The sequence below is a fragment of the Pteronotus mesoamericanus genome, unplaced genomic scaffold (assembly GCF_021234165.1).
Source record: "Pteronotus mesoamericanus isolate MK-2021 breed Mesoamerican mustached bat unplaced genomic scaffold, CSHL_Meso_final contig_24, whole genome shotgun sequence".
Taxonomy (NCBI): Eukaryota; Metazoa; Chordata; class Mammalia; order Chiroptera; family Mormoopidae; genus Pteronotus; species Pteronotus mesoamericanus.
Window position 1 is genome coordinate 9,733,332 of NW_026555100.1, and position 22,452 is coordinate 9,755,783.

At 34.0% G+C, this 22,452-nt stretch overlaps 1 protein-coding gene and 2 non-coding genes across 6 annotated transcripts in view; 1 reads left to right on the plus strand and 2 right to left on the minus strand.

Moving 5' to 3' along the window:
* The window catches only part of CCAR1 (cell division cycle and apoptosis regulator 1), a 46,249-nt gene that overhangs the window by 19,588 nt on the left and 4,209 nt on the right, over positions 1-22,452 (minus strand). For all 4 annotated transcript variants that reach the window (XM_054572694.1, XM_054572693.1, XM_054572692.1 and 1 more), the window contains exons 3-12: positions 14,446-14,618; positions 13,990-14,034; positions 11,134-11,166; positions 9,028-9,221; positions 7,807-7,921; positions 7,509-7,701; positions 4,522-4,651; positions 3,913-4,074; positions 1,200-1,425; positions 512-625 (exon numbers count right to left, since the gene is read on the minus strand). In XM_054572694.1, coding sequence (XP_054428669.1) covers positions 512-625; positions 1,200-1,425; positions 3,913-4,074; positions 4,522-4,651; positions 7,509-7,701; positions 7,807-7,921; positions 9,028-9,221; positions 11,134-11,166; positions 13,990-14,034; positions 14,446-14,618 — 1,385 coding nt within the window. The remainder of the gene's footprint in view (positions 1-511; positions 626-1,199; positions 1,426-3,912; positions 4,075-4,521; positions 4,652-7,508; positions 7,702-7,806; positions 7,922-9,027; positions 9,222-11,133; positions 11,167-13,989; positions 14,035-14,445; positions 14,619-22,452) is intronic.
* LOC129070073 (small nucleolar RNA SNORD98) lies at positions 22-86 on the minus strand. Its single transcript, XR_008529085.1, has one exon. It is a non-coding gene; the product is annotated as a small nucleolar RNA SNORD98 (small nucleolar RNA).
* On the plus strand, positions 12,454-12,587 carry LOC129070065 (small nucleolar RNA SNORA36 family). Its single transcript, XR_008529081.1, has one exon. It is a non-coding gene; the product is annotated as a small nucleolar RNA SNORA36 family (small nucleolar RNA).

Genomic DNA, 22,452 nt, shown 5'->3' on the forward strand with positions numbered 1-22,452 from the left:
TGGTAACTGTCAGTCAAGGAAGAGTTCAGTTCATCGTGTTCCACACTGCATTTCAGCAATGGAATAGGATTTACACATCATAACTCATCCTTCTAAAATATTTCTTCAGATAAAGGGTTCTTTTAAAGAAACAAGCTATGTAATTCACACTTTAAAAAGCATCCAAAGATACACTAAATCCATTATCACTGGAATTTTTTTTTAATTGTTGTGCAAGCACGGTTGTCTCCATTTTCCCATCACCACTTCCCCCCACCCCACCCCACCCACCCTCACTGGAATTTTTCTATACTACAAATAAAATAACATCGAAAGGACAGTTAAAGTAGTGACATACGAATAAGTTATAGCCATAATCTGCAGTGAGAAAAACATCTACATCATTCTGAGAGTGTCGATACTAAATATTATTAAACTAACAAGATTAAAAAGACAGTGCTTTTAATTTTATACATATACAGTTAGAACCAAGCAAAGTAAATATACACCTAAAGTTAATGTTTCATTTTACCTTAACAAGTCTAGCAGGATGTTGAAATCCATCTCGAAGTTCTTGTGGGTCTTCAGCTAGAGCACATGACTTATGATACAAATCTTCCATACTAGGGCTAGCCATCAGCATTACCTATTATAGTCAAATAATTCAATCCTGTCAAAAGTCTAATGTAAAAACATGAGAAGCACTACTAATTATCCTTACATATTACATACCAGAACTTTTTTTATAAAAATGGAAAATAAAATGCTACAGCAGAAATGGTATCAGATACCTTATAAATGATATGGTTTTAACTTTTCAAGAGATGTCTTTTGATGTTTTAAAATAGCAGAAAACTATTGACTATAGCAGCATACTAAATGTTACCCTGCAGACTAACATACAGTACATTCACCCACCATTATACTTTATCTGGGCCTAGCCAAAGTGCTAGAATATTCCAAAAAGCTCATTACGTCAACTTCATCTTCACATTTTTATGAGGTTCCAAGTGTTAAAAACAAGCAAACATAATTTTACGGTTTAAGAGGAAAGGCAAAGAGAAGTTACATTAAATTACTTATATAACCAAAAGAGATTCAGGCTGACAAGAAAACATAGGTATTCAGATCTTAAACTACTCTCTGAAGATTAGCCCCACATACAGTCTTAATATGACCAACTGCTCAGAAATTCTAGCTGTGTATCACAGAATACAAACCTTTGCACTGTATAAGTGGTCAGCATCTGGAGGATCAAGAATGGCCATATTTTTTTCTAAGGACTCTACTTCTCTGTGCATTACATAGAAATTGCAGTAATTTCCCAGCTGAAATGGTCTTGACAAAGGGAAAGCATCCACCCATGTAAACTGAGCATCAAAAAAGTCACTAGGTATATATAAATTCTGATAACGGCGCCTTAGTTCCATCATGTCACAACTAGGACTGAAAAACAGACATAAGTAGTGAATATATAGCCTTAATACCAAAGATTATGCAAACACTAACTCAATTCTGAAGCTAAACAAACCTTTACGGCTAAAAGCCAACGCCAAATGGTCAATAATTAATGAGCTATGGACGTGCAGAAAGGCATGTGAAAATCTTTTTAAAACTGCTTACTTACAGCTTTGAATAAATAACATAACCAAATGTTACCTTTATTTCTTTACTTTTTGTGTGTAGCTAAAATTCATTAGAGAAGACCCTCTGAAATAACTTCAACCCCAGCTCCAGAGAAGATCTGAACAAAAGCAGTTCTGCCTCAGTTGAAACTGCACACTTTTAAGAAAATTATATTCACGTAGAATGAATATAAAGAAGGGATAAGAGTGGTACCAAATTAGTATTAGTGTTCCTCAACCAGTTTTATACAGAGTAGAAAAAAATACAGCTTTTATTCTATGGTAAGATCCTAGGTAAAGAATATGTGCATTCAAAATTAAAATTCACATGAAAGCAAAATCCAGATGTTTTCTGGATTATCCACACTACAATACCTCTCTGTGTTAATGATTAAGATCCATACCTGATTGTTTTATTATGGAAAGAAAGGATAAGTTTCTTGCCTTTTAAATCTGGCACAATGATTTTTTTTTTAAAAGGATCATTTCCTTTTTCCTAAGAAGCAGAGCTTTTAAAGGAAAGAAACTCAAAAGTAAATCAATCTGGTAAAAAGCAAAGAGATTTCTGTTAAAAGCATAATGAAAAGTGGAAAATGCAATTTGTAAAATGAAAAGATAACTACATTATCTTTTTAAAGGACAACTAAAACCAAGGGGATAAAATGTGAACATATTTATAGAGATTTTTTCCTTTGAAGCCTAAAAATAAGAAATATAGAATGACAATCTTGCTTGTCAGTTATGATTACTAATATAATTATATTTATTTGATAAAATTCTGCTGTCAAAATAATGAAAATGTGAAAAACAAGTACTTGAGTTTTCTTTTTGTTTTAAGTGCTGCAAACAGAAAGTACGTGTAATAGCTTCCTAGCTTCCCATCACTAGAATTTTTGAAGTTGTAGCTTACCCCATAGGAGTAAAATCTATATAAAACAAGAGATAAGAAATACAAATAAATCATTTCTTGGCATACAGTCTCTTATAAATCATATCACTATATGAAAATCTTGATTTCCATTACCTATAAGAGGTATGAAAACTTTAAAACCATTTTTATTTGTAATGGGTTCATTTGATGTTCTTGGGAATTCACTTAAAAGTGATGAAGTAAAACTGTAAAGGTCTAAATTAAAAGGAAATAGACAGCTGTCCATAATCAACTCTTCCCAGATGAATTTAAAGCAGAGCTGCATTATTTAATATCTTTAAGACTGGAGAAGTGGTTTTGATTCCAAGAAATTTTTCTTAAATATACAGACTAGATATTCTTAAGTATACAAGTAAACGGGGATAACAAGAAAATTAGTATAAATTAAAAGTAGTTGCTGACTTGACCACAAGCAAGAGTAAATGAACACCAACTACACAGGAATTAAGCAGTTATCGAGCAATTTTTTTTTTGCCATTGAGTAGCATAAATAAAATACACTGGTTTACTCAATCTATAACTGAAAATGTAAAAATTTTAACTTTTGATAGTCCTATATTATGAATATTATTTATCACACTTTGTTGAACTACAGCAATACCCTCTCAGGACACCAAAGTGCATAGTTATTTGTTCCTATGTGAAACAGCTTTAAATGTTGCTTTTAGTAATTCATTTTTATTTTACTGTCAATTTGTTTTTTCTGTTAATTTTTCTTATACAGAATTGCCAGTCCCAGGGCCTTTACTAATGCTTCCTTTCCCTAAGAGTAAATCAGTCAATTACCCATTTGCCTTTCTGTGACTTACAATTTTGCAGCTATTACTGAGTACCTACAATTGCCACACATTGTTGCTTTAGATACATGAACTCAATCTCACAGTAATTCTGCTAGTTTAAATTTTTTGTTTCCATTTTGCAGGTGAAGCACAAAAATTACCTGCCCATTACTTGATTCCAAAGTCTGAAAAATGTATTTATGTTTACATATACATGTGTGTATGTTTCTATTATACTACACTGAAACATTTAATTTACTGCTGTATTATTATATGATACACAATGAACTCTGCACAAACTTAATAAAGTTATCAATAAATTTGGATCTTAAATGATCCTAACTTTAAGGAATAATTTCATCACAGAGGGGCTGCCTTTTTCAATAGCTGATATCTTTGATGAGTACATGAAACTAATGCAATCCTTGCTAAGAACTGCTACTCAAGTTGTATTTTTGCTCTTACATAAATTAAGAGCACTAAATGTCAGGAAATAAAACTTGCAAGAAAAATATCTCTCTATATAACACATTCTACCAAGTTATACAAAATTACAAACCTAATAATTTAATAAGACAATGGGGGGAAAATAACTTACCAATCTAAAGAAAACTTGGAAAACTGAACTGTGTAACGTGGAACAACACGACGAACTCTCCGAGGTGATCGTTCTCTCTCTCTCCGAGGAGATCTCTCCCGGGAACGTTTTCTCTGAGGAGATCTTTCTCTGGATCTACGTCTTTCTCTCTCCCTTTCACGACTTTAAAACAGTTTTCTAAAATTACTAATTTTTCTGGCATTATCCAAAAGTTCTTTCATGAAATAATAATAGGTAATATAAGCAAGATTTGACAGTATACTTTTTAAAATATTTTTTAAAACCTGTGATAAAATGGGCCCTGGCTGGGTTGCTCAGGTGGAGAGCATTGTCCCCATACACCAAGGTTGTAGGTTTGATCCTCAGTGAGGGTACATACAAGAGTCAACCAATGAATGCGTAAATAAATGGAACCAATTGTTGTCTCTCCCATCTCTCTCTCTCTTTCCTCCTTGCCCTCTCTCTAATATCAGTAAATAAATTTTAAAAATTTAAATTGTGGTAAAATATATATAACAAACTTACCATTTTAATAATTTTTAAGTGGCATTAAGTGCATCACACTGTGTAATCATTACCACCATCGAAAGCATACTCTGAAAAACATACCTTCGATCATCTTTTCTGTTAGGCACTTGATCCCCTCTGTCATTCCTTCCTGAAAATCTGGATGGTGGATCTAATCTTCGTGCTGGTTGTGGCTGTGAAACTATACGAACAGGAGGCTGCAATAAACCAGCTTTAAAAGATACAGAAAAAAAATTTTATTTATGTAAGCAAAGTGCAAAAGCATTACCTGGTTATATTTTATAAATAGAGCCTAATATTTTAGATTCTGTGGCCCATGAATAGTAGAGACCATTCGATATATTTGCATACTTTTTTACAACCTTTTAAAAACCCAAGAACTATATAACGATTTAAAAACAAAAACAAAAAAATAAATAAAGAGAATATAACCCTTTGTGCTACAGATTAAGAACCTACCGAAGTGATGTGGTATTGTCTAAAGACACATGGTATTTTAGGAATGCAATGAAAGGCAGGTCATGAGACTTTGTACCCTATGCTCTGTCCACTGGGCAAAGCATGCCCCAACACAGAAGAGTGTTCACTTTATAACATGGCAAGGTCACCTGTTTGACCTTGTTCAATATGATCAACATATACAGCAACTGGAGGAAGTGCAACATTAATAATAAAACAATGCAACTTGCTTGCCCCAGGGTGGAAAAAAAATAAAAATGCAAAAACTATTTTTAGTTCAGCAACCATATTAAACCACACCATGGACCAAATACAAGGGCGGCAGTTTGTCAACCCCTGACCTATTGACATTAAACCAAAGGCTGCTATTCAACAAGATGTCAAAGTGTCATCCAGAGATTATCTATATAGAGGAAAAAAAAAACAAAACCCTCTTAGACTAATGGTTACCACTTTGACAAACTAATCAAATTTAGCATCAATAATAGTGGAAGTATCTGATAACATGTGCCTCCTAGTATGATGCAATACGAATTACAAAACATCACCTATAAAGCCTTTAGACTTAACCTGGAGTTTACAGTTTATATGGCAGGTTGAGGAACAAGGTAAAATATCACAAGGAATCAAGACAAATCCATAATACGATACTCCAAAACAATCCACAAGTCAACTAACCCAATTTCTTCCAAAAGTCAAGGTAATAAAAACAAAGAAAGTAGGAAGCTATCCTAGAATAAAAAAGACTTAAAGAAACATAACCAAATGCAATGCATGAAACTTGGCTTTCTGTTAGGAAACAAAAAACAGCCTTAAGAGATATTCAGGAGACAACTGGAGAGATCTGAATATAAAGAGGACATTTAAATGCTTTTTCTTAGAAGTGGTAATTTTAGGAAACACTGTTTAAAGTATATGGGAGTGATATGTCATAATGTCTGGTAATTACATCAAACATTTAAACTAATAGCATGTATATTTTTTATATATGCAGACAGAGCACATTGGTGAAATGTTAATTTTCAGGGCCATAAGTATACTGGTGATCATGACACTGTTCTTTCAATGTTTTTATATACTTTAAAATTTTAATAAAGAATTTGGGGGACGAAAAAGGCAGCTAACCTATGAATATTTCTTATGTTAAGTAATACTATACCAGCTAAAGATTAATGGGCTGGTACTGCTGATGGAATCCTAGTTGCCAATGGAGATTCCCCTACCCTTCTGCCAAGTGAATGTGAGCACAATACACTGATCCTTTCTTTCTATTTTTTCCACCATACTCTTACTGCTCCTGTCAATCACCTACCAAACTCATGGAATACATCATCACAACCAGAAACACTGCTTCCTTGAGCCCTGCCATAGAAGCCTTATCTCTTCTTGAGACAGTGACAGAGAAAAAATAATAATATTCAAGTCCCAATATTCACAACTGAAAACAAATCCTCTTAGGAAAAAAAAGATGAGAAAAAATAATCAGAAATTATAGAATTAAAGGTCAGATACACAGAAGAACCAAGTAGTCTGGAAACAGGCTGGCATTGCCTAGGAAGTTGAATACAGATAAACCCTGAGACCTTACAATTCCACCAGAAGATACATGCCCTAGGGAAACCTGTGCACAATGCCCCTGACAAATATATTTGAACATTCATAGCAGCAGCTTCAGAAACCAAAAACCAGAAACAATCTAAATGTTTACCAAAGAATAAATTGTACAATATTTCTACAATGGAATATTATACAATAAGGAAAATCAAGAAATTAGCAACAGGGAACAAGTAGTATGAAAAACTTGAAAACAATGTTGAACAAAAAAATTCTTACATAAATGATTATATAAATAGAATCACAGATTATGTAGAATTCAAAAATGAAACTAAACTGCATTATAAGGATGTATATTTAGATGATAAAACCATTAAAAAAGAAGAGTTAACTGGCAAAGTGTTATTTTTTTTACCCAAGTTGTGATTTACACAAGCATTCACTCATAACTTATACTGTTATGTTTTTATCAGTTTGCTCTAGGTATATCATAATTGACAATAAAAAAGAAAGTGCTGCAATTACGTTTTTTAAAAATACCAATTAAGCACGCTTCTATTAAGCCAAGACTATCATTTTTAACATTGTTTTGATAAGAAAATGTCCGGAGTTTCAAATAATCAATTTGGAAAAGAGAATTTAAAACACAGCTCATTTACTTCATGCATTACAATTCAACGAGGAACTTAGCGTGCTGTCACCAGGCTCTACATGTACATAAAATGTTACATTTATAAGAAAAAAGTCTCAAAAACATTTTCTTCCATTACAGATAAGATACCAACAGGGGGACAGGGATTAATAGTTCTGAATTTAAATTAACAAAGAGCATGTCTCTGAATAAGAGCAATAAAATAAAAATGTTTCCAAATAGCTATAAAAATAGAAGTAGTATACACAATATACTTAACCTTCCTTTCAAGCACTGTGGCAGTCCCTGCCTTTTTGTAATTAAAGTATACTCTCATTATTTTAACAATACTCCTATTATTTTAACAAAGAAAGTTATGTATTAGTCTGAAACATAAAAAGCAAAGATACATTATATGTTATACCTTTCTGTTGCGGCTGCTGTAATAAAGGCTGTGGCTGAGTCTGCAGTAGTGGAGTAATGGAAGCTGCTGAAATCTGTGCCTGCAGCAGTGACTGAGGCTGGGGCTGAGCCTGAACACCAAAGGTCGTTTGTGGTGCAATTGGCTGAAGTACAGCAGGAGGAGTCTTCAGTAAAGGTTGGGTTTGAGACTGATTCTTTAAAAAATAAATAAATAAAATTTAAAAAAAGAAAGAAAAATCTTGTGAATTGAAAGACTCAGTCACCTAATTTCAATATACCAAACTCACTATTTTATATACCTGATTTGGTAGTGTTTGAATTCTCTGTGCATTCCATTTAAAAGGCATATTGGGATTATATGTAGCTTCAACCAATACTCTGTCACCCACTTGCGGGGCTTTCCCTTTGACAGCACTGAAAAAGAATTAAGTTCAATATAAACATATTTAAAAGAGATTTCTCAAAAAAAAAAAAAAAAAGAAGATTTATATACATGGTATTTTAAAGTAAATAATTGCTAACCCCCAAAAATTCAATAAAAAATATAAAATAAAATAAACTATACCTGATTTGGAAGCTTAACAACCTCTTTTAAAAAGTGGATAATCTTCCTAGACTTACTCCATTTCAAAACTGATGTTTCCACTTCCACATCTCTAAACACAGCATTTGAAGAGGAAGAAATAATTTTCCATCCCAATTTCTCCTAATATTGTGTCCCTCCCTCTACAACACTATAATTTTATAACTCAAGATTAAGATTTTCTCTGAGCTTTGGAAAGATGAGAGAAATGCACATAAGATGAAAAACAGGAGACCCACTTTCAGAAAAAGCGTACAGTAATTAAATCTAATTTCCTAAGTATTTTTAAGGAAGGTCATTAGAAATGTATTTGAAATATCTAAGGAAATTCACATTTCCTGTATCCTCCACAACACTTAAAAGGTACTATTTTGGGTTTGTTAGTGTATTTATCATTCAGTCCTATTTATTAATATTTCAATTTTAAAATGTTTTTAGCATATATAGTCAAACACAAGTTTACAAGGCACATGACTGCCCTGACTGGTGTGGTTCAGTGGGCTGAGTGTCATCCTACAAGGTGAAAGGTCGCCAGTTAGATTCTGGTCAGGGCACATACCTGTGTGGTGGGCCCATGCCAGGCCGGGGTGCATGCATGAGGCAGCTAACGAATGTTTCTCTCAAACATCAATGTTTCTCTCTCTCTCCTTCTCCCTTCCCCTCTCTCTAAAAATAGTCTTTTTATTTTTTTAATTAAAAGAAAAAAAGCATGACTATTTCAATTCCTAATCTAACTGTATGTCTGCCCGTGAAAAGTCAGAAATGGTAATTCACTCCTAAAAAACATTTATAAAGAATTCATCATTAAACAAGCCGAATGATTAAAACAGAGTATTATAGCTAAACCACAATCCTATGACACAATTAAGCAGGTGCCTTATCAATATACTTAATGTTAAATACAACAAGGCATCTGCCAATACCTAATGAAATTTACCTAAGCTGAAAGAATACATCTTCATCCACAAATCCAAACGTATCATGTAGTTTTGTAACCACCCCTGTAAAAACACGCTGTTTCTGAGGTTGAGTTTGTTGCTGACTGGACCTTGGTGTTGGATATGATACAGTTATCTGTGCTGCAGGCTGAGGAGTAGACAGGCTAAGACTTGTAGGCAGTGCAACAGCTGGCTATAAAACAAAATCAACATCAAATTAAGGTAATGATGTGAAATAGTCTAGAAATTAAAATAACTACTTAGAACAAACTCAAAATGCTAAAAATAACTGATTTAAAGTTAGAAAATACACATATATATGTACACCTTCAGATGAGAATCAAGTCAAAAAAATTATGGTATTTTTTTACCTATTTCATCAAGTTCTCTCAGATCAATGTTTTCACAGGCTGTTCCAGGAAAAAGATACCATACTACATTTAAAAAATAGTGCATATTTTAGCTCTCTCTTAGAAATTAAAAATCCATAGTGGCATAACGAAGACTCAGGCAAGTTCTATAAGTGAAATAAGCCAGGCAGATAAAAGACTAATATGTATGAACTCACTTAAGTGGAATCTAAAAAAAAACAAAGAACTCAAAGAAACAGAACCAAATGGTGGCTGCCAGAGGAGTGTGGGAGGGTGGGGTAAATGTGTGGTGGACAAAAAGGACAAACTTCCAGTTACAAGATAAATAATTTCTGAGGATACAATGTCCAGTATGATGACAACAGTTGATAATACTGTATCATATATTTGAAAGTTGCTAAGAGAGTTCTCAAGTTCTTAGCAGAAGAAAAAAAATTTTAACTACGTGAGGTAATATATTTAAAACTAAAGTGGTAATAATCATTTTATAATATATACATATAGCAAATCATGTTGTATCTTTAATACAATGTTTTGTGTCAATTACCTCTCAAACGGAAAAAAATTTAACTCATTGCTCTTTTCTGGCACAATCAAGCATGGATAACATCTTACTGATTAAAACTTCTGTACATAAATAGGAATAAAATCAAAATAAGGGAAAGGAACAATCATCGGAGTCTTCAAGTCAAACCACGGAATTTGCTTTACACCTGCTCAATAAAGCAAGTCTCCAAGCTCTATAATTAAAAAAAAATATAAAGGGCAAGTCCTATATACATACAATTAATGAACTCAGGATTTCTGAAGCTATGATCACAAAACCATTTTCTCATGTAATTTCTTTAACATCCTAATACATTAAAGGTTTATAGGCACACTTTGGGAAATTGCTATTAAAAGAAAAGACAAACTTTTACAGCTTTTCTACTGTTTGGAAATCCTATTAGAGACTGAAAATATAAAATACATGTTAGTTGATTTTAGTTAATAGAAAAAAGGAAGTGAGGTTGATTTCTCATTTGAAGTGTACATTAAAAAAATAACAGATTCAAGACTAAAAAGGTATGAAAAGTTGTACAGTAAAAAGCTTCTCTCCTATTCTCATTCCTCAGCCACTCAGTTCTCTAACCATGGGGGCAATATATATTAGAGATCCTGCTTCTTTCTGAACAGTTGCATAGTATTTCATGCTAAATTCATACCAGGGGTCAGTAAACCATGGCCCATGTGCCAAATTCAGCACACAGCTTCCGATTTTTGTACAGCATATAACCCAAGGATAGTTTTTACACTCTTTAAGGAGTGTAAAAAAGAAAAAAAATGCAAGAGATTCTAAGTGGCCCAGAATAACCAAAGTAGCACTATATATCGAAAGTTCAAAAACTTTTTAATGTTGCTAAAAATTAAGTTGACAATATAACAGTTACATCACCTAAGATCAATCTTGAAAAGATATATAAGATGTTCAAAAAAATTTCCTCAATATTAGTTCAAAGAAAATATAAAAGCCAAAATCAGGATTAAGTTTAAAATAAGACCTCATATTATTCAAACTAGATCACAGGTCAATCTACAATCAAAAACTATAAAAAACAAAAATATGCTTTCCATTTTTATTTAACATACTGCTAAACTAGTATGTGAATACAAAAAATACACATCTGTAAACCCTGAAAGAAAAACTTTGGTCTACTCTTCATTCATACATCCAAAAGAAACAGTCAAACTAACCTGTGTTAAAAGGGTCTGCTGAGGTTGCTGTAACTGAAAATAGAAAACAGAAACAAAAACAGGAACAAAAAAAGAAAAAAGATCAATCAAAATTTTCATATATGCTTTCTTCATATAAGAAAAAATTCCTCTTAAACGGGCACTTTTAATTAAGAAATATGCAAAAAGTAACAGGTCAATAAGTATAAGGTTTTGTACAGCTATTTCTAACAACTCTAGACCTGATACATCAACTGTTTCAGTAACAGAAAAAACTAATCTTTTTTGTTACTTTATAGAAATAACACACACACACAAAAAACCCCCAAGTCAAGTCCCTAATGGGGAAGATTTCTGATTCTGCCACACATTAATTACCATGGTACAGAAATGATTCAGTATCATCAATATGCTACTTGTATCAAATACATCACTGGCTATCCAATTCATACATATACCCCTAAAATGAGCCCTCCTGATGATCTGGTGTGGCAATGCATGCAGATGATAAAGACCATACTCTCTGACATATAATTTTTCCAGTAAGAGCTTAGTGTAACATTACCAGAAAGTAAAAGGTATTGGTATGAAGAGGGAAATTTTAAAATTCTGGAAGAAACTTGAGCTGGGCTAAAACAACCTATATGAAGTTCTAATTCAAAACACTCAGTTTATGTGGATTAAAGGTTAAATCTATCAAATTACTGCCCTGGCCAGGTGGCTCAGTTTGTTGGGAGCATCGTCCCATGTACCAAAAGGTTGTTGAGGGTTTGATACCCAGTCAGGGCACATACCTAGGTTGCAGTTCAATCCCTAGTCTGGGCATGTATGGGAGGTAACGGATTGATGTTTCTCTCTCTCACTCCCTTCCTCTCTATCTCTAAAATCAATAAACATATGCTTGAGTGAGGATTAAAATAAATAAAATTTATCATTTTCTGTAAGTCAAAAATGAATGATATTCTGTTTTTCTTCAGTAAGAAAATTTTTGTTTTTTGTATTTTTTAAAGAATACTCAGTAAGAGCTTTTTAATTTTTTAGGGATCAGGGAGAAAAGATAATGTTTCATTTTTATTTACTAAGACACAATCTATTCAAATTGTTGTAAAGATAGTTTAAGAGACAAAAGGTTCTTTATCACCATAAAATAGTACATTAAAGGACCGGAGAAGTTCCAAACAAAAAGGCTATATTAATTTTAATAGTTTTTCATCAGTTCTTTCAGTCCCATGTAATTAATTCTTGTTTTGTTTGATCTTGGGTTGCTTTTATGAACCCACCAGCTTCCTCCATTAGTTCTAGAAAGCCTTACTCAGTCCAGTGGTAAAACCTTGAAGTTATTTCCAAAGTGTTGAGTTCAGTTCAGGGCAGCTCCCCTGTTCTGTTAATTAAACTTTGGGACATTGAAACACAGGCTAGGGGAGATGGTTGGGTAGAAAGCATTAATCTATTCATTTACCTCACAGCCTACAAAAATTAAAAAAAAAAAAAAAACAAAACCTTGAAGTTATTTAAGCAATGTAATTCAGAGTGTGTACTCCAGTGACTGTCGTCGTCCTTCGCACAAGTCTCTGAAACAGTTCAGTGTTGAAGATGAAGCATTTCACCTAATTCCAAGAGCTTTCAGGAAAGCGTCAGAGTAAAATAGTAACTTTGCTGGCTTCGTTAGAGGTCCAGAGATCTCACTATAGGCTTCTGAGTCAATAAAACTTGTTTTTAAATTCATTCATCTAAACAGAGTATTTTCCTTTTTATTAAAAAAACAAACAAACAAGTAATGCCTTTTTTAAAGGCAAGGTCATTTTAAGTATTGACATTTTCATATGACTCAATCTAACATATAATCTTTAGTAACATATTAACAGTACTAAAATAGGGCTAGCAATATTTTGAAAACAAGATAGTCAACTTTAACATCAATCTCTTGTCATTTTTTAGAAGCTTACAGCAATGATTGGTAGGATGTTGTAATCCTCAGGGAAAATATAATGCTTCTGAAACCCCAAATACTTCAGCCAAGGATGAAACTGTGGCATGGATCTAGGGATGAGAACTTCCAGATGAAGAAGGCTGTTTCTCCAGAGTGACTTCAGATCCAAGTTTCGGTCTCTCTTTATTGTCTGCCCTTTTTCTCTCCTGAAGCTTCTTAAAGACACTGAGAAGGAATGAAACTATCTCTCAACCCTGGAAAAGCCTAGAATGTGTCCTTAGAACCTATCCAGGTTTCTGCAGAGAAAACACTTTTCCTTGACAAACTTCTCCTTAGGTTCAATTTTTGTTACCTCCTCCTATCATCACAGATATAAGACCCTGAGGAACATGATTAGAGTATGAACCTAGGGAAAAGGGACCAAAGAAACTTACTTTTAGCTTAAGATAGGAGTTTCCAAATTGGGAGCAGGGTGGGAACTATAAGGATAGGTTCCTCTTATTTTCAACAGCTCTGTTTTAGTATTTTGTTTATTGGGTTTCAAGATATAACAACATTAGGAAAAACGGAGACGGTTGTATTGTTTAAAAAATAAAGGCTGGAAAAAAATAGGTAAGTTTTCTTTTTCACATGTAAGCACAGTAGGACTACAGGTTCCAGGCGGGAGAACTGTGCCAAAGGCGCAGAAATAGAGTATTTCTGGACTGTCCTCTGCATGTTTTCTTAGAAACATGGACAAACACTGGCTAACTGAAGATCTGGATTTCTAGAACATGTCTCCTCTCTTCCTTTTCCTTGAAGACATTCCTTTTTTACCTACCTCCTTTTCCCAATCCCCCAAAATTCAAATCCCATGTCAAGATGGCTGACAGAAATAAATTGTACATGATTAAATTTGAAACACATAATTTTACAAATCAGTTTTTAACATGGAAGACATAACTGACCTGTTGTTGCACACTATACAAGGCCTGCTGAGGTTGTGTATATTGCTAGAAAAAAAGATATTTTCAAAGAAAAATATGTATATTAGTTTTATACATTCTCAAAAAAACAATATAAATACAAAAATACAAATTATAACCAGAATTACACTAAAAAGACATTATGGAACAGCTCAATGTCATCTAAAATAAACAAAATAGTGAATATAGCTCTGGGATCCATCAAGAACTGAATTTTTTTCAAATAATGAAGGTATAAGAACTGTCCAATTTAAGAGTTTGACTATGCAATTATATTCCCTTTATATGTCCTGGGCATATGTAATTTTTATCTCCAGGAAAAAACAAAGCATACTAAACACCCACAACTATTCATTCTTTAAAAAGTGAAGGTGCCTACCTTTGCTACACAGATTTGACAGTTTTCTATGTCACATATAAAACCTATTAAAGATTCACCTGTTGCAATGCAGCTGCTGCAGCTGCGGCTTGTTGCTGCAATGCTGCAGTTTGAGTTAACTGATAGTTTGCTGGGGTTTGCGTGGTAAGGCCTGCTGCCGCCAGTGCAGTTTGCTGTGTATAAATGGTAGGCGATGCTCCAAGGAGTGATGGCTGCTGAACACCCAATGCAGCTAAAATGAGATTAAAAGGGGGGTGAGCGGGGGGAGAAATCAAGATTATTTGGATCCTTTCCAGAAACTTTCCACAAGGGTTTAGTTAGGCGTTACGGTCTGTCATGATTTAGTAAAAAACCTAGAGAAAATTTTAATTTTGCTGAATTTAATTTATTAATGTCCCACCTCAGATCTCAATAGCTTTGTATTAAATGTTCACGTCATGATAAATATAACATTAATCTACAAAATTAAACTACAGAATGAACCTAACCAACCTTACCTAAACCAAGAGGCTAAAGTACCATGAAGAAGTATTCTTAGAAAAAACAAAAACAAAAACTATACTGCTTGGTAGGGGGAAAAGTATTTTTAGGAAGACCAAAAAATAAATTATTTTACTATAAAATTACTGTTTTATCTTCAAGCAGATAAGAATCGTATATTAAGGGCTATGTTGCTGGAAGTTATCCACCCTTAAACCTTCCCACTGAACAAACTATTCACATGTATTTCTATTTTGCATTAAAAAATGTAAAACCAGGTAACAGACAAAAGCAACACTTTAAAAGTACAGAAAGTTTTTCATTTTAGTGCACTGTTATATTGAGCAATGAGATAAAATTAACCATACAGTGACTGTAAATGATTATTTGCATAACAATAACTGGAGGTCTCAGAATGACACATTTAAGTACTTAATGTTTAATGGGGGGATGGCGGTGGGTGGACACCAAAATACCAGTATTTATAAAAAACTGTGTATTTATTCTTACTTGTTTAAACTTCAGTCACCTTCCAAGTACTCTCCATTTCAACCAATAAACCTATTAAGACTTTTTTCCATGCTCAAAACAGTTTTTAAACTCTTCTATTTTGATGCCTCTAAGTACTTCTGCCATTGTTTGTTTCAACACTTCCAGATCAGCAAACCCTTTCCCTTTGAGGACTTTTTATCATCCAAGGAAACAAAAAGGGTGCTCAGGGTGAGATCCAGTGAGTAGAGAAGGTGATGCAGAGTGAGAGGGCCTTGCCTTTTTTTGGTCAAAAAGTGCTGACTGCTCAGCTCGGTGTGAGTAGGTGCAGCTTGTAAATCACCCATTGAGAAATGAGCAAACACCTTGAATTTTCAAAAAAAAAAAAAAAAAAAAAAATTGCACTGAATAAGAATGCAGTCTCTCACAACAATACCAGCTGGTAACACTGATCCGCATGGGTTCCTAGAACACATGGGTTCCTAGAACACTCGCCTAGCAGAGGATGCCTGCATTACAAGGGGCCCCCCCTCATATGCTTAGGGCTAAAAGCTGAAGAGAACACAAGAAAAGATTTTACTTGGTGCTTTTACGCAACTCCATTAAATGCAGAAAAGCAATTTAAAATTGCAATCTAGTACTGCATTTCAAACTTTATCTACTGAACAACCACTAGCTCCCCTGGACACTAAAGCCTGAAAAAAGGGGTTCAAAAATCTGAGAAACAGTGAATTAAAAAGGCACATATTTTTACTTCAGGATTTTCCAGAACCTTTAAATATGTCACTAAGAATTATAAATCTCAAAGAGGTTACCATAAAAGCAGTTTTTCCCAAAGGAACACTCCCTTTTCCAATATATCTTGCTTGTATCTAAGAATAATTTGAAAAATAGCTGCTCTATAACTGTCAGTTAATAACCCTATAGAAAGAACAGTATTATGCTTTCAGAACAGAGAACACTAATGAACTAAACAAAGCACCTTAGTCTAATATATCCCAGAAAAATTTTTAGGAGTGTGAAATTCATCATCCATCAGTTGTTTAAGAGTACAGATTAATTTCACTTAAAAATAAAACAAACCAACAACAAAATAAGGCAAAACCAGGAAACAAACAAATCCCAGAAATCATGTTTGGGATTCCTGCAAATTACAAATTATTCCCTTCAAAAACACTATTCAAAATTTGAAAGGGAGGAAAAGGACAGAGATACTAAGGTGGGGGGGGGGCCTTCTAAATGCCCCATATAGTGCTAAATCCTTACCACATTAATCTCTTCTCTTTTGTTTTTAAAGTAAGTCAGATGCCATAGATGAGCACAAAGGAAAAACAGGAGTAACTAAATGAATTTAAGTAGAAGTGGGGAATATCTTAACACCAATGTATGTTCAAAATGAGAATTAAAAAAAGGTACCGAAATCTAGGGCACAGATTCTAACTAATGGGTCTTGCCAACCTTCTGAATTTGTATGCAAAATTTCGGACCAGAAATTCCAAAGCTGTCAACAAATTTTCAAAGGTTAAGAACCACTCTTCTAGGATAAGAGAAGCAATATTCTCATGTAATCACCAAACAGGGAAAGACTAGGAAAAACTACTGGTATTTTAAGTTCTAAGCATCTCCTTCACTCACCTGAGCTTTGACCTCAGCTCTGCTATTTCACTGCACTGGTAACAATTTCTAGAACTTGGGAAAGCATTGATAGTTGCCACAGTAGAAGTATCTCAGAAAGTCTATTCTTTTCCCATAGCCTTTCTAGGTGTCCTGGACTCTGGCAGCATGCAGCAGCCCAGCATTAAGTATAAGTGGGACAGTCGATACCAAACACATCTCTTTTCTACTGTTGCCAGTCAATGCAATTAGAAACTACAAAACAGATTAATTGGTAATTAAGAATTCAACTGCTAGGAGAAATTTACAGGGAGGAAATTTACATTTTAGTACTTGTCTGACAACACTAATTCAAATTGTGTGAAATCACTGAGCACATGGTTGTGGCTTTTATATATATGTAATATAGCTCTTTTAAAATCATTTACATTTGAGATTTTAATCTCAATAAAGTATATATTTCATTAATATTTATTAATGCTTTTTGTGAATATCTGAACTATTCTTGCATATATGTATATACCATTCTATACTCTTCCTGTGAATTACTACAACAAAATTCTGCAAGATGATTCTTTAACTTGCAAAGTACAAAGTTATTAATCTCTGATTTAATCTTTCTATATAAGTGGATGAATACTTGTCAGCTGGGTATCTTTTCCAATTATCCATATTGGAACAGCCTGTTCATTTATCCAATTCAATATGATTGCTGAAGGTCTCCTGACTCATCTGAAATATGCTTATCACTGTGTATCAATACTTCCACAAACAAACCTATGAAACAAGCCCTACATAACCAGAGGATACCATGTAAATATGTAAACTTAAGGACTAAGTTTTGTTAAATCTTCAAGGACAAATGTAAAATATATTATTTTCTAAAATGTAAAATCAGGCCCTGACTGGTGTGGCTCAGTGGGTTGGGCATCGTCTCTGTAAATCGAGAGGTCACTAGTTTGGTTTCTGGTCGGGGTACATGACTGCACTGTAGGCATGTGAGAGGCAACCAATCTGTTTCTCTTGCACATCTTTGTTCCTGTCCTTTCCCCTCTCTCTAACCTAAGTAAATAAATAAAATCTTAAAATAAAAGAGGAACTTGCCCCTTGTCTATTATCCCTTGGTCTTATCGAACTTACTAACTTTACAATCCTTCTTACCTTTATACCTCAGGGCTTTATCTTTACTAAGATAAGTCATCCTTTTTATAAAATAAATACGATTGAAAATGCCAAACTGACCTAAGAAACTTCATTTTTTTACTTTAGCAAAACTATTTAAAGCACTGGTCGAGTAATGCTTTATCCTTTGAAATTTCCATGTATCAATGTAAGTCCTTAAAAGCAATCTTATGTTAAGAGAGAAAAACAACATGAAGATATGGGGGGCTCTCTATATAATTTGCAAACTTACTTTTAACCCAGGTTTTAAATGAAGTGAACAAGTCTTCTAAATGGCATATTCTACTCAATACTCTCCATAAGAAATGATCTTCAAAGATTAGATTTCACACAAATACACAATCTTTTTTAAGGTTTATTTTATTCTCATTCAAGGGAGAAGGGAAAGGAGAGAAACAATGATGTGAGAAATGCCAATTGGTTGCCTTCTGGACGTGCCCCCAATGGGAGACTGAGGCCACAACCTGGGCATGTGCCCTGACAAGGAACCAAACCAGTGACCTCTTGGTTACAGAAGGATGCTGTAACCACCTGAGCCATGCCAGGCAAAGCCAAAATCTTTTTTTTTCTTTTCTTTTTTTAATGTATTGAGTTTAGAGAGAGTAAAGGAGGGAGAGAAACATTGATTTGTTCCTCCACCCACATATTCATTGGTAGCTCTTGTATGCCTCCTGATGGGAAATGAGGCCCACAACCGTTGGCACATCAGTAGGGGGCTCTTATCATCTGAGCTACCCAACCAGGGCTCAAATACAAAACCTCTGATGTTCCTATGCGCAGATAATTCTTACAATCAGACAACTCAATGGTCAATCCACTGCATAGCTTTCAAGGTTCTACTCCAAGTCCACAATGTACCCAATGACTGGAAATACTCAACAGCTTTTAAAAATAAGAAATTAAGGCATTAAGAATAAAATAGTAAGAGGGTCAAAAGGCATAAACTTCTAGTTATAAAATAAGTCATGGGGATGTTAAAAAAAGAAATTAAGGCACAAATAGTATTTTAAATATATTCTAGGTGTTGTAATCTTCCATAACTGCATTGTTCAATACACCAGCTGGCAGCCTTATGTAGCTATTTCAATTTGTGAAAATTAAAAAAATTAGATATTCAGTTCCTCAGTCACACCAACTAAATTTCTAGTGCTTAATAGCCACATGTGGCCAGTGGCTACCATGTTAGACAATGAAGACATAAAATATATCTATTATCACAGAAAGTTCTTCTAAGTGAACAAAAGACTTAACTAAATCAGTTATATGATTTAATTAAGGATTCTTATAGTCTCTATAAAGATCACTATACTAGCTCTTCCATTCTTTCGAAGTTCCACCAAAATGATGACTAGGGATTCTGGCCACATTCTCTTCTAGCTACTATTCAAGTACTTGTTGGTCAGTCCTTCCAGGCAGTTCAAGATACCTAAAGTCATGATTTCTTCTATCCTTAATTGTGTCTGGTATTTATCTACTTTTTTACCCCATTTCTTTCAAGGACTCTTGCATCATGGAATGTTAATACTCACACTTTCAATGTTGTTTCCAACACATTTTCAGCTTTATCAAAATCATTTTCCAGATCATAAAGCACAGAGTGCAAGAGAAGCCACAACTGCATAAACATGAGTTGCACACTCAACTCAAGATACAGAGATGGGGCCTAGATGGTTTGTAGTTTGGTATGTTAATGCAGCTCTCACTGAATGACAGCAGAGCTCAGACATACTCAGAGGATGAGGAAAAAATATATTAATAATGAGCCTTAATAGATTTTACACACATTTTTGCTCCTAAAAAAATGCTTGAGACAATCAGCTATTACATAGCACTAATAATGGGTTAAATACCCACACAAGGAGCAATCCCCCTTGTCTACCAACTGAGTTGGAAACATCCAACTCTATCAATTGAAAACTAATGTAAGTAAAGTATACAAGGTACGTTAGCTATTATTTCTTTGAAAAGACCATGAATCTTGGAATTTAAGAATCTGATCTTCTGATTCAAGAGACTGGCTTTAAAAAAAAAAAAAAGATTTTTTATTTATTTTTAGAGAGAGGAGGAGGGAGGGAAAATGAGAGGGAGAGAAACACCAACAAGTTGCCTCTTGCACACTCTCAACAGGGGACCTGGCCCACAACCCAGACACAGTCCCTGACTGGGAATCGAACTGGTGACTTGGTTTGCAGAACAAGGTCCGATCCATTGAGCCACATCACTCAGGGCAAGAGATTAGGTTTTAAAAGATGACCATTAGGCCAGAATGAAGAAGAAGAAAAAATGGAGTCATGTTTAAATCACTTATATTGGTAATAGCTTCAGTCACCTGTGTTGTGTTAAAAGCACCACATAGACTCCTAAACTAGTTCATTTTCCTCTATAAGCCACAATGCAGTCAACTTACAAATCGTCAAAAAAAAAAAAAAAAAAAAAAAAAGAGGTAAGAAAATAGGTCTGAGTCTGCTAAATCCATCCCCACACTTTCTTTACTTATTTTAAAAAAGATTTACTTTTTTGGGGGGGGGGGCAAGAACCATCGATTGGTTACCTCCTGCAAGCCCCCAACTGGGGCCTAGCCTGCAACTCAGGCATGTGCCCTAACCAGGAACCAAACTGGCAACCTTACAGTTTGCAGGACAGCACCCAACCCACTGAGCTACACCAGTCAGGGCCATCCCCACACTTTAATAATATTGTTGCAATTATTCATATATACATGAAAATGTTCTGAGTCAAATATACTAAAAATATCCCATGCCAATACAATTAATCTAAGGGCTATTTTAAATTCAATCAGTGATTCTTTGACTAGCTCTCTCAATGTCTCTTTACACAACAGAACTGTTAAAACTTTCAAACCTGAAAGCTCTGGTCCCAAATATGACTGCCAGTGAATTCATACCACAACACTTCAGCTACAAGATGAAAACACAGGATAAATATTAAGAACATGTATTTCAGCGTGAGAAGTTAAGGCCAAGAAAGTCAGAAGACCTTAAATACCATCCCAAGGAGTTTGACCTGTATTCTAAAAGTCCTTAAAGGTATTTCTGCAGATGAATTAAGAGAATAAGCGATACAATGAACCACATTTCTGAGGTCCTAACATTGATTCTCTTGTGACCTATAAGATCTAAATAAATTTATTCACCTTCCTTCATCTGTTAAAGTACAGAGTTTAGACAGACTCTATAGCTCAGGCCTGACCCAGCTTTGAAAATTTGTGATTTAGATAGAAATTATGCTTTAGGAATATCACAAATGACAGGTATAATTAAGCTGCAGGAGAAAGAAAAAGCATATCCAGTAAGCTAAGAGAAGCAAGCAAATAAAAGCAGTTAGAACTAAAAAAAAGGATAAGAAATATAGAGCATCCCCACCAAGTGACAGTTGGGAAAAGAGCTTCCTGACTTAAGTGAAGGATCTGTGGAAAGCACTATGGATTAAGATACAAAGATTTCGGAAACATATGGAAGGCCCTGAAATTTAAATGAGACTTTGGCATACAAGATTTAAGCAAGAAAAAGCTGCTACTGATGCAGATATCCGAATGTGAAGTGCAGAGGGCCTAAATGTAAAATGGAGGAGTATACTGAAGGCATTTTCAAAGGGGAAAAGGACAGTTAAAAGAAAATTAAAGGCAACAGATGATGACACCTAGGAATTACTCTTTAAATGAAAAGGCTCAGTATTAAAATTAATCAGAAACAATTCAAATACCAATCCTCAATTTTACAACAGGTTTCAGCAATAAACTGATAGGGCGCATGCTTTTACTAAAGTTTTTATTACTTTAAATGTCAACTTTGTGAATGCACTGAAATTTTCAAATCACTTATCTGAGAATTTTTAGTAAAAATGCAAAATAATCTTGCTAGAAAACAGAATAAAAAAGCCATTAACTAAACAAAACCATGTTAAGTAATATATAAAAAAGGAAATCATGATAATTTTTATGTATTACTCTCAAGAAAAAATGTCAGAAATACAGGCACAAAGATTAAAATGTTTCACTGGAGTTGAATTATTCAGTTAACCTTTTTCTGTTGCATGATCATTTGATTTATGACAGTGGTCTCTGATACTAATATATCTGGCATATTTCAATAGGCGCTTATTGTTTAGTACAGTAAAACTGGCACTTGAACTAATTACCTTAAGTCATTTTTATGTCAGTTAAAATTTTTTCTCAAAAGTTTATACTTGAGTTCTCTTGAGATGAAGTATAAATAAGACATTTTAATTGCTTCAAAAGTGATAAAATTTAACTTCAGCAATTTGCTTGGCCCTGAGAATTA